The sequence below is a fragment of the Patagioenas fasciata genome, chromosome 6 (assembly GCF_037038585.1).
Source record: "Patagioenas fasciata isolate bPatFas1 chromosome 6, bPatFas1.hap1, whole genome shotgun sequence".
In the NCBI taxonomy this organism is placed as follows: domain Eukaryota; kingdom Metazoa; phylum Chordata; class Aves; order Columbiformes; family Columbidae; genus Patagioenas; species Patagioenas fasciata.
In genome coordinates, this window is record NC_092525.1 from 10,411,119 (window position 1) to 10,422,281 (window position 11,163).

The window sequence follows — 11,163 nt, forward strand, 5'->3', positions numbered from 1 at the left end:
CCCAGGAGCTGGCTGATAATTAAACAAAAGCAAAATAGCCTTGCCATGAAACTTGACCTTTCCAGAGCTTGAGGGGGTGAGGGAGAAGGGGAATTTTGCATAATTTCTGGTGACGGTTATTTTTATGCATTATGCGTTTCTGATGGGGATCTCGGGGCGGGGGGAATGAGGAGTTCCATGCTCTGATGTTGGGCTGAGACGTGGGAGACAAGGTCCAGGCTGACCCTTCCTGTGGCATATCGGTCCCTCTGTGCCCCACAGATGGAGGGAAGCACCCTCCAGCCACCATCCTCTGGGATAACAGGCACAGCACCCTTGGGTGGAGGGACCTGGGCACTGGAGGGATGCCAGTGCCTGGGGCGTGCTGGCCCGTCCCCATCCCTGTGTGGGAGGGAGGCAGTGACGCTGTGTCCAGGCCACCTGCAGCTCAGATCTGGGAGCCAATCCCAAATTCGCAGCACCCTCTGCGTTTTAGAGAGCCCTGCAATGCCAAGGTGCCCAAACCACCCGTGGCAAGGAGCTCTGCTTGGCTTCTGCCCGGCCCCCTCCCCTGCATCTGTCCCTGTCACCTGCTGCACCTCCTGGTGTGGGACTGCCAGCTCCTCTGCCCACACCCAACAAAGCCTGGTGGCAAATTAATCTTCAACTGGGTACCCATGATTGTTGTTGTAATGGTTATTACACCGTGTCCTGCCCGGTGCAGCATTAATGATTAACATGCCAGATTCAATGTCAGCTCCTGCTACTGCCTGTTGAATTGCTCTTCCATCACCTTCTCTGATATCCCGACAAATAACCAGAGCACGGAGGTGCCCATAAAACACATTTGGGGCTGGGTGAGCACCCAGGATGGTTTATCTCTGGGGCAGGGAGGAGGAGGAGGAGAGCCAGGGAGGAAGGCTGTGCTGAGGAAAGGGTTCGTTGCCTCACTTCTTTCCCTGGGCCAGCCTGTGCCCTTCGAGGATGTCCTCTTCTCCCTGATCCGGGAACGTCCTGGCCAGGCTGTTACAGCAGGTGGGGGGAAATTCCCCACAGCGGGCACTCCTTAGACAGCTGGTGCCAGATGAGTTTGTTTTTGCCTCCCATTCACTTCTTTTATTAGCACAAACCCGAAGAGCTGAGATTGCTCCTCCCGCCCACGGTGACGCTGTCCCCACCAAAACTAATTCCCAGGAGGGAGGGGACAGCTCGTTTCCTAACCTGCTGAGAGCCGCCTGCTCCTTGCCAGCACCCAGCCCCTGCCCCACAGGGTTTTGCCCTGTGTGCTGCAGGGCAGGTGATGCTAGTGGTGAACACACCCTGCAAATCCCCAGGGGACTTTGACCCGTGCGCAGCATCCACCATGGTGTGGCCACATGTGAGCCATGGGGCTGCTGGGGGCGTGGAAGGCAGCTCTTGAATTATCTGTCTTCTCCATATATCTGGAGGCTGCAGACCCCCATTTTCCCCGTGGGGATGCTGCCCTAGAGGCTGCCGGGGGGGCCGGATCCACCCCAGCCAGCCTCCAGCCCACACACCAGCACCTTCCTTATTGCTTCTGATGGAGCAGCTCAGCCTTGAGCCATCCTGCTCCCCAAGCAGGGGGGCACGTGAGCCCCATGTGAGCTCCAAAAATGGCCATTTCCCACAGGGAGAAGGTCTGGGGCTGCTGCATGGCTGAGTGGAGAGTATGGTGGCATTGGGCTGGTCTCCATGGCATGGGGGCTTGCGGGGCCACAGCAGATGGGACGAAGCCACAGATGCCACCAAGCTCCCAGGGGCTGTGGGCAGGAGGGGTCTGTATGCATGAAGCAAATCCCAAAGCATGGGAAACGAACATTGCTCATTTGCTGAGCCTGTCTGTGAGGGTGACCTGTATGAGAGGGTCTCCCCCTGCCACCCTCATCACCTCCCCAGCCAGGAGAGGGTAAGTTCGGCCCAGGAGAAAAGCAAAGGCTGTCCTGGGTCCGGCTTACCTGCCCTTTGCTCCTGCCCGCCCTGCTCATCCCAGAGGGTTTCTGCCCTCTGCCTGCAGTCCCTGCCAGGGACACCTTGTGCTCCTGCTCTCCCCACCCTGTCTCACAGCTGGAACAGAGGATCCCACACCCTGGCACAGACATCATCTCAGCTGTTTGGGCACCTCGAGCCCAAGGACGCCTTCTCGGGGGCAATAAGGAAGTTTCTGTTTGCTCCCACATGCCCCCAGGGAGTTTTTCACCTCAACGCTCTGTCGGCACCCCAACAGCTTTTGGGGTGCTGCCAGGCACCCTGGGGTGCCAGTCTGGGGGAATCAGGCAAGTCTAAGGGTTACAAGGTGCAGAGATTCCTGGCGGCACCCACATGGGTCGGTGGGGATGGGTGGTCGGTCGGGGTGCATCCCAGGGCTGGTGGGGGACCAGCTGGGTTGGGGTTTCCTCTGGGGAGCCCAAAAGTCCCAGTGATGCTTGGGCAGTGGGAATGGAGGGCACAAGCACAGTGGGAGCACTGGGGGGGGCTGCACCAGCAGGGCTGAACCCCCCCTGTCCCGCTGCTGCCCTTCGGCTGCCAGGAAAGCCGAGAGCCAGGAAGGGCGATGGGGAGGAATCGTGTCCGGCAGAAGAAACTGGTCCTTCGGGTTTCTGCGGCAGGTGGAGGAAAGGAACCAAGTTGGTGGTTGCGGGGTTAGTGGCAAAACTCAATGCCACAGAAACTGCCCACCCTGTCCCAGGGAAACCCCATGGCCAGGAAGAGGCACAAAGCCACGAGCCTCCGGCCAGCCGGGCATCACCCCCAAACCTGCTGCACCCCACTGCGGTGATGGCAAAAGGGTGATTGACAGGAGCTGGCTCTGCAAGGCAGCTCCAAAAAGAGTGAGCAGGGAGGACATGGCCAGGCCAGGAGTGCACAGCAGTGCCCGACTTGGACACCTCTGGGAAGGTGCCAAACTCCCACGTGCTTGGAGAGGGAAAAGAGGAATAAAAACCTTGACGTCACCTGCAAGGTCACTGGTTTATGGTGGAACTGGCACCTTCACCCATTCAGCAAAGAGGAGGAAGAGGCCATTTTCTGGCAGTTTCCCCCACACCTCGCCATGGGGCAGGGCCAGAACTCGTGACCCCAGGGTGAGTCACCCAGGGTGGGGAGTGGGTCCCCGCACCCATCCCACTGCCACCCGGCTGCTCCCGCCAGCGTGCTGGGTGCTGGACGGTACTGGGGAGATACTGGACGCCAAGGGGCTGCGGCAGTGTCCCGGTGCAGCCCCGTATCTGGAGCGGGAGCTGATAAGGGGGTGCCATGGCAGGTACAGACCAAGGTGGTGCAGAGGGAGGCTGTTTGCACACTGGTCTCCAGCCCTGCAGCTAATCACCCCGTCCTTCATCACCATGGCTTCACAGCCTCCCAGTCTGCCCCAAAACTGGACAGCTGGGGAGCCTCGTGTCAAAAATAGGGTGAAGCAGCCCTCTGCAACACCCACCCCCTAAACCATCTGCCTTGGCCTTGCTTTTGAAATGGGAAACTGAGGCACAGCCAGCGGATGCTCGAGCTGGGGCGGTGCCAAAGGCAGGGAGGGAGCAACGCTGGGGAAAGAGGGGGGGCTGGAAACCTCCCCAGCCCACCCATGACTCCCCACGTACAGAGGGACTGTGGGTGCGCCACACGGGCAGTGGGGACAACGATGGGGGATGGAAACGCTCGGTCACGGGGCTGGCAGGACCCACTCCCCCTCACCACCCCAAGCACCCCACTTGGGGTTCCCAGGGCTGGTGGGGACACCAGTACACCCACCCGAGAGCCAGCCCTGCCTTTCGAGCTCTCGCTCAGTCCGTGAACCGGCGTTGCTGGGCGAGCAGTGGTTGGCGCACAGGGCAGGGCAGGTTTGCAAGGCTAATGGTAGCCCCCACCGCTCCCTGCTGTTGTGCAAACACCAGGTGTTGTTGTTTCCAAGCACCAGAGCAGGTGAAGACCCAGGGTGGAGGAAGGGCAGGCAGGCTGCAGGCAGGGCTGTGCTGCCTGCACAAGGCTCATGGGTGGGAGGAAGGCAAGGCTGCTCCCATCCCTCTGCACACCCCCAGGCAGAGGCTGATTTAAGAGATCGACTCCAGAAAATAATTTGTACCCAAGGTGAAAAATTTATTTCTCTTTACAGCATGGAGAGGGGTTCGGCCATGAAATGATGGGGGATACAGGGCAGCCCCGTCCCCTGCAGGGCCAGGGAGAGGGGACCCACAGGGCTGTCTTCATGCCAGGGCAGGGCAGACACCAGCCAGCGTCTCTTTTAGGGGACAACATGATGGCAGGGTCACAGGTGGCAGAAAATTAGTGTAAGGGTAGCTATGTCCCCATTCGAGGGTGTAGTTACCACCTACAACACCTTGGTTCAGCCCCAGTTCAATGTAGGGATGTTGGGGGGGGCCGGGCCAGCCACAGTGCCAGCCCCTGCCCTGTCCCCACATAGGGACATCGTGGGGATGGCATGGGAGAGGTGCAGGACATACCTGCAAGGGTTTAGTCAAGACATTGCTGTGTCACTGCCGGATCAACAGCCCTGATCACCCCCTGTGTTGCTTTATCTCCCGCTGGCATCGGCCAAACAGACCAAGCAGCTTCCCCCCTTTAATCCGTTCAAAAACAGCCCCAGATCTCTATGTACAGAGTTGGTGTGCCACATCAGTACAAAAATATACACAAACTCTACAGATCCCAGCTCAGTAGATCAAAACACAGCTATAAATCACAGTGCACAGGACAGCATCAGGCTCAGGAAGCGATGGGGTCCCCCCGAGAGCACAACAGGTCACGGGCGCATCCCAGCGTGGTGGGGGGGGTTAGATCGTCCTCCTGCCTCCGGGGGTCATTTCTTATCCAAATGGCAATACAGGTACATGGAAACAGCCATGGATGCAACCTGGGGGTGGAAAAGGACAAGTCAGTGCCCTGCCAAGTGTCCTCCCCCAGTGTGGATTTGGGTCACAGCCCGGAGCATCTGTCCCCAGTGCAATAAGGAGGAAGAGCTGGGTGTGCCCAGGGAAGAAGACCCAGTAGTCACACTGGGGCAGATGGTGGTCCATGGGGCTGCACCAGCCCCCTGCAGCCCTTTGGCCACCCAGGCTGGTCCCAGCCTCACTGCTCACCCCCGAGTACAGAGAGGAGGAGGCAGCACAGCGACCGATGCTCAGGCACTCACCTCCAAGGCACCGATGCCAGCTGCCACGCCGCCCACCACACCCGCGTTAGTCCTGATTTCTTCCAAGATCTGACGGAAACAACCCTGTGGGAGGCGACCACACAGGTGAGGACGAGCAAGGGGGAGCGATCCCCTTTAGGATGGGGAGGTACAGATCCCCCAGAATGGGAGGTACAGTTCTCCAGCCCAAGCTGCACAGCCATGGAGAAGGTCTGGAGGCTTCAGGGGGCATCTCAGCCACTTCTCAGGCCAAAGCACGGTGTTGGTGGGGGGCAAAGCGACAGGGAAATCACTCAAAAAGGCATAGTGGTGCCTGAGTTCATGCTCAGCTCCAGTCACATCACCCTGCTGCAGAGGTCCCTTTTGGACCAGAGCAATGGTAGCAGCTTTGCTTGTCTCCACCAGGGACAAACCAAGGCCACCACAGCATCCCCCACCACAGCACATCCCCCAGAGCTGGGGCTGGAGCTGGAGGACAGGTCTCCCTCCCTGTGCACACCGCAAACCAGGCTCTGTGACAGGGCAAGAGCCACTGCCGTGCCCCTACCGTGACATTTTTTGCTGCTGCCAGTGTCTCGTTGCAGGGACTCTGGTTGCCACAGCAGGCCGGCGGGTATCCGTGGGTTTCCTCATACCAGGGGGAGCCAGTGAAGTCTGTGTAGTTAGTCAGGCCGCAGCACTTGATCTGAGAGGGAGAGAGAGGAAGGGATGTGGGAGAGCATCATGCAGGGCCCCCTCCTGGGCCAGACACAGTCTGGACCCCGCTGCCCCATGGAGGGGGTTGCTCAGCTCAACCCAGCTCTGGGACGATATTCAGGGGCCTTCTTAAGACCGGGATTTTGTCTCACACTCCAGCATGGACAGCTCTCACCCAAGCCATGGGACCACTAGACCCCAAGTGAGTAGGTCCCAGGCACCTGGGAAGCTGACGGGGTAGTGACAGATCAGTACACCCAGGGTTGCGATGGTGTCCCCATTCCCACCCCACTGGCCCACGCCAGCATGCCCCACCAAGCCTGTGCTGAGACCATCCTGACCCTCAGGACTCAGCGCACCTCATTCATAGTGATATTCCAGATCTCTGTGAAACTGGTATCTGTCCCATACTTCTCCTTCAGGAGAGGGGTCACCGAGTTCCTCAGCAGCGTCTCTGCCTGGAAGAAGAGGCAGAGAAACACCATCAGAGAAGGTCCTGGGGAACACCACAGAGTTGAAAGCCCCTATACTGGTCTTAGCCCATTGGAAAAGGACCAGCCAGATTCAGCATGGTCAGGAATACGTCACACTGCGTCCCTTCGGCCCAAGGACAGCTTGGCTGCTTCCCTACTAACCAGTGCTTTATTGCGCCAAGGCCATTTATAACCAGTGAGTCATCTGATAAGCAGCATAACTGAGGGAACCAGGAATGACGTTTGCCCCGCGGTTGACTTCTCCAGTGACTAATGAGGCAAAGTCACCTTTCTCCTCAGGTGGTTTCTCAGGTGCCTAATAAGATGTTGAGTTTGCTCAGCATGAAACATTAAGGACTTCCTCTCCCGTGTGGCTATTGCCATCAGAGGGGGAGAGGTGTCAAGCCCAGCCTGGTGCTTGTACCAAACCCTAATTTCTTTAGGGCAATGGGACTCCTTGTTCCTGCCACCTTCAGCCCAACCAGGCCACCCCAGGCTGCCCACACAGCAGCTGTCAGCAGGGACCAGCATCCCTTCCTCCTGCAGCAGTGCCCACCTCTCAGCGTCCCCATCCATGGGCAGCAGTGCCAGCCCCCAAAGTCTTGTGTTTTCCCAAGGGGTAGGACAAGTCCCAGCTTAGCTCAACCCGAGGCTCAGATATACCACTCACAAGTCCTGTGTAGACCAGAGCCACCACGGCAGCAGCAATTTCAGCAATGAAGATGATCAGCACCACTGAGAAGAACTAGGATAAAGCAACGGGAGGGAGGTCAAAACAAGAGGATTCCCAGGAGCCCACCTGCTTCCCAAGGGCTGCAGGACCCTATGTCAAGGCTCAAGCCCAGCCTCATTGCCTTCAGCTCCGCTCCAAGGCAGAAGCAGCACCACCCTGGGGCTCTCCAACCCTCTGTCTGCATGGGTGTCCTTAAACCTCGACAATGGGGCTGACCCCTCCGGACATGGTCCAAGAGAAACCTCTACTCAGCACCAGCTTTTGCTTCCTTGCTCAGGGCCGACTTTGCGCCCAGCACTGCTTTTCCAAGGTCCACCCAGCCTTCCACCACATGGCAACATCCAAGGAGCACATCTCCACAGAGAAATCTGTCCCTTAGATGCCCCACACCAGAGTCCCGGCTCAAACAAGGCTTGATAAGGAGATAAGTCAGGTCCGTACCATAATCAGGAGACACTTGCTCTCCTTCTGGGCACCGCAACACCCAAGGAAGCCGATCACCAGCAGGATGGAACCGATGACGATGAGGAAGTACCCCACATTCACAACCTGCAGGACGCTAGAGGAGAGTGCCCCAAATATGTTCACGAATGACTGTCCATCCACTGAGACCCAGATGCCAACTCCCAGGAGGGTTCCACCACCGAGCTGGGAGGAGAAAGACAATGTCAGTGCCCAGGCAGGAGATCTGTGACCTGGGGAAGGTCCTGGCACAGGTATTTTTCCCTCTGCAAGCTTCCACTGTACCAAAGCAAGACTTTGTGGCCACTGAGGGCAGCTCAGGGCGTTGCTGCCGCACACTTAGCGTGGCCGGATGGGTCACTACCCCAAAACACACCCCAGCACCAGCACATCCCCAAGTGCGGTGTCACAGTTGTCCCCTTTCCCAGCCCAAGGGTTTTTGGTGCCAGCAGCAGGGCAGAAACCTCCCATGTGGAACAGCCAAGCCAGTAGTGTCACCAGCCACCCTCTGACCCCAGAGGGGCCCACATGGCCAGCTCAGACACTGGCCACCATCACTCTCAGGGCTGCCTCCAGCCTGCCCCAGCCCTGTCCTCCACCTGCTCAGCCTTCCCCACCAGCCCAAGTCCTGGCAGGAGCTTTAAGGAGGGAGTGCTTCACCAGGGCGAGCCTGAGGGCTCTGCACCCCCCCTTCCCAAGGCTATATCTGACCACAACCCCTTCCAGGTGGCTCCACTGCTCCTGCAGAGCCAGGGCAGCCCTCAGGAACTCCGCTACCCTTGGCCCCGGGCAGGATCAGTGGCTGTGTGTGCTCCGGAGATCCCCAACACCCCTGACACTGCAGGGTGCTGCCACACACATGGGCTGCTCCCCTACAGAGATGGACCCCCAGGCAGGGATGCAGCAAACCCCCCATGTTCTGGAGCACTCAGCACCCTCTGCCAGAGCTTCAGCACAGGGAGGGATATGGGTAGCTGATGTAACAGCCGCTGTCCCCAGAGCCCAGCACGATCCCCTGGGCTTTGGCCAGAGCTGGAGAGTGAGAGACCCCTGCAAGGTTAAGTCCTCAGCTTGGGTCCAGACACCAGAATTTGCACCCTACTGGGGTCCCAGGAGCATGAGTCCCACTAACACTCAACATCCCACTCTCCATCCCCCGCAGAAGGGGCACAGAGGGCCAGGGGAGCCCACATGGGCAGGCTTCACCCACCCCAGCTCGGGGTGCTCCCCAGAAGCTGCTCCTGCAGACCCCAACCCTTCATCCCAGTTTCCTAGGGCAGCAGGGGGGGCTGCCAGACTCGGGCTCCCCAGGCAGAGATAGCAGCTGGGGGGCACTTACGAATATGGTCAGGTTGAAAAGGATCATCATGACCTTGATAAAGGTGAAGCACCCCATCTTTGCACCTGGGAAGAGCAGAGAGAGGTAATTAGGGGGAGTCCCAACTCCGGCACAGCCACTGCCCTCCTGCGACCAGGGCTTAGCCCCACTCCGAGGGAGCCTGGGGGCTCGCCATGGGCAGAGCTGGGGGAAACCCACGGGGTCCACTCCCTGAAACCGCCAAGCCCAGCTTACCTGAGTGAAGAGCAGGTCCCAGAACACCGACCCAGCCCGCCCCGACTGCACTGTCCTCCCCTCCCCGCCGCCACCGGTCTTTAAACGCCGGGGCCGCTTCCGCCGCTGGACCCCCCGCCCCGTCCCGCCCGGCCCCCGCCGGGGCCACCCCCCGGGGTTGGCGAAGCCACGGGTGTCCCTGGGTGCCTGGTGGCTTGCTGCCCTCTGCCGCCGGAGCCGCCCGCCCGGGGTACCCGCCTGGCCCGGGCGGCTTCCGCCCGTGCCCATCGCCGGCGCCTCTGGGCGGGGGGAGTGGGTGATGTGATGTCCCCGTCCCACTGCTGCTGTGAGCTGACAGCCCTTGTAGGTTCACCTGTGTGCCCCTGCCTGTGTGTCCGCTGAGTGGCCACCCGACAGAGCCCCGCAGAGCAGGAGGCTGTGTCCCCCACCCCAGGATGGGGATTTTGGAGGGCAACGATATCAGTCCCGGTGGGACTTCACCCCACGGCGGCTGCTGTAGCTGTGGTGGGTACCAGCCCCTGACCACCTCTGTGGGTGCTCAGAAGCAGTGCTGGGCACTGTGCTCGGGATTTTCCAGCCAAGGACAGCCCCGTGGGTCACAGCCCTGCTCTGCCACCCACTCCTGGCACAACCACACTTGAGTGACCCCGTCTTGCCAGGCTGATGCTGTGGGTACACTGTGAGCCCCGCTGCTCAGGACTGCTTGGGACCTCTCCAAAAGCCAAACCTCCAGCCTCTTGGGCCAAACCAGAAGCAGCCAGAGGAGGGCACAGAGGAACAGCTGTGTGAGCTGGTTTGCCCAGTAAAAGCCAAAGTTGTACAGGTCATCCCTAACTGCTGTGCAGTGAGGCAGATTGTCACTGGCAGGGTGACAGCAGGAGAGGATGGTGACAACCATAACAGATGCCAGTGCTGGAGCAGGTCATCGGAGACCAGGGCTGCCAAAAGTGATTTTCTTTGGAAAGACACTTTGAAACTTGGCTGGTTTCCCACAGGGAGGGGCTGCAACAGGGAGTCGAACAGCGCAAGGGGGGATCCCGCATCCCCAGGCCTGCCCATGGGGGTGGTCCTTGCCTGTCCAGTGCACCTCTGGGGAAGGGGCTCATGTTGGTCCCCTCTTCAGCACCCACAGTGTGTCCCTTCAGCTTGACATCAAACTGAGGAGTGACACAGGAGGCCGGGGAGCCCTTGTCCCACAGCAGCTGGCTGCAAACACAGGCTCTGGGTGCTCGGCACACTCTGTCCTGCACCCAGCTCCCTCCAAACCCCACAGCAAATTCCCTGCCGGGCCATAATGATACATTTCAGAAGGATGAAGTCAGCAAAGCCCAGTGGCATTTGGGGGAAGGCTTCAGCCCTCCCAGACACCCTGGGTATTAATGCACCCAGTGCTGGATCCAGGGGCTTTAACCCTTTCCCCCTCGCCGCCTGCAGCCTCAGCCCTTCCCTGCAGCAGCTGCCACTAAACCACTCAGAGTGAGAGGCTGAGCCTTTATCCCTCTCCCAAAGGGGGACCACAGCCTCCTAAATGTGAATGAAAACCCCCATCAAATTGCCTCTCTCCCAAAAGTTGTCCCATCCAGCCTGACCCTATTTGCTGCATGCAATCGCCCCATCCTGAAAATGAGTTTGGGCAAATACATAATACTTGTTCTCACTCCCAGCCATGGGGAAAACCAAAAGACAAGCTACCAGCTGCTCCACTCACCTCCCCAGCGCCTGCTGCCTCAGCCTGGGGTTTGGCCGCTCCCCAGCGTTACCCATCTCAGCCCGATTAGGGAGCTGGGGCTGGATTTTCTGGCTCTCCAGGAAGGCCTGACCTGACCACAGCAGGACAAGCCTGGTGACATTCCCATGTCCCTCTCACCCAGCAGGGCCCTGCTGCTTCCCCACTGTCCCCAGCCCCACGTGCAGCCCAGCTGGACCCTGAGCATCCCTGGGATGCCTCCCACCAGGGTGTGGGTACCATGGCTCTTCCTCGGCAACTCAGCCGTGGGAAGCTGAGACAGTAAAGTGACCATGAATGGTCACTCCTGAGGTCCTCTGTTCCCACCCAGCCACTTGCCCATGTCCCAGGGGAGCA

General features: G+C 59.5%; 1 protein-coding gene across 1 annotated transcript; it reads right to left on the minus strand.

Moving 5' to 3' along the window:
- Positions 1 to 4,065: 4,065 nt before the first annotated feature.
- TSPAN1 (tetraspanin 1) lies at positions 4,066 to 9,145 on the minus strand. The gene is made up of 8 exons (XM_065842525.2): positions 9,081 to 9,145; positions 8,847 to 8,911; positions 7,487 to 7,693; positions 6,983 to 7,057; positions 6,199 to 6,297; positions 5,691 to 5,828; positions 5,144 to 5,227; positions 4,066 to 4,864 (listed from the first exon to the last, which is right to left on the minus strand). The coding sequence occupies exons 2-8, from the start codon at positions 8,901 to 8,903 to the stop codon at positions 4,811 to 4,813; spliced, it is 714 nt and encodes a 237-aa protein (XP_065698597.2). The 5' UTR covers positions 8,904 to 8,911; positions 9,081 to 9,145; the 3' UTR covers positions 4,066 to 4,810.
- Positions 9,146 to 11,163: the final 2,018 nt, after the last annotated feature.

Excerpts from the sequence above, each read along its gene's own strand:
- TSPAN1 (XM_065842525.2), bottom strand. The coding sequence starts at position 8,903 with ATGGGGTGCTTCACCTTTATCAAGGTCATGATGATCCTTTTCAACCTG. Across the intron at positions 5,829-6,198 it reads GGAATATCACTATGAATGAG|ATCAAGTGCTGCGGCCTGAC; the intron begins GTGCGCTGAGTC and ends TCTCCCTCTCAG. Across the intron at positions 4,865-5,143 it reads CTGGCATCGGTGCCTTGGAG|GTTGCATCCATGGCTGTTTC; the intron begins GTGAGTGCCTGA and ends TTCCACCCCCAG.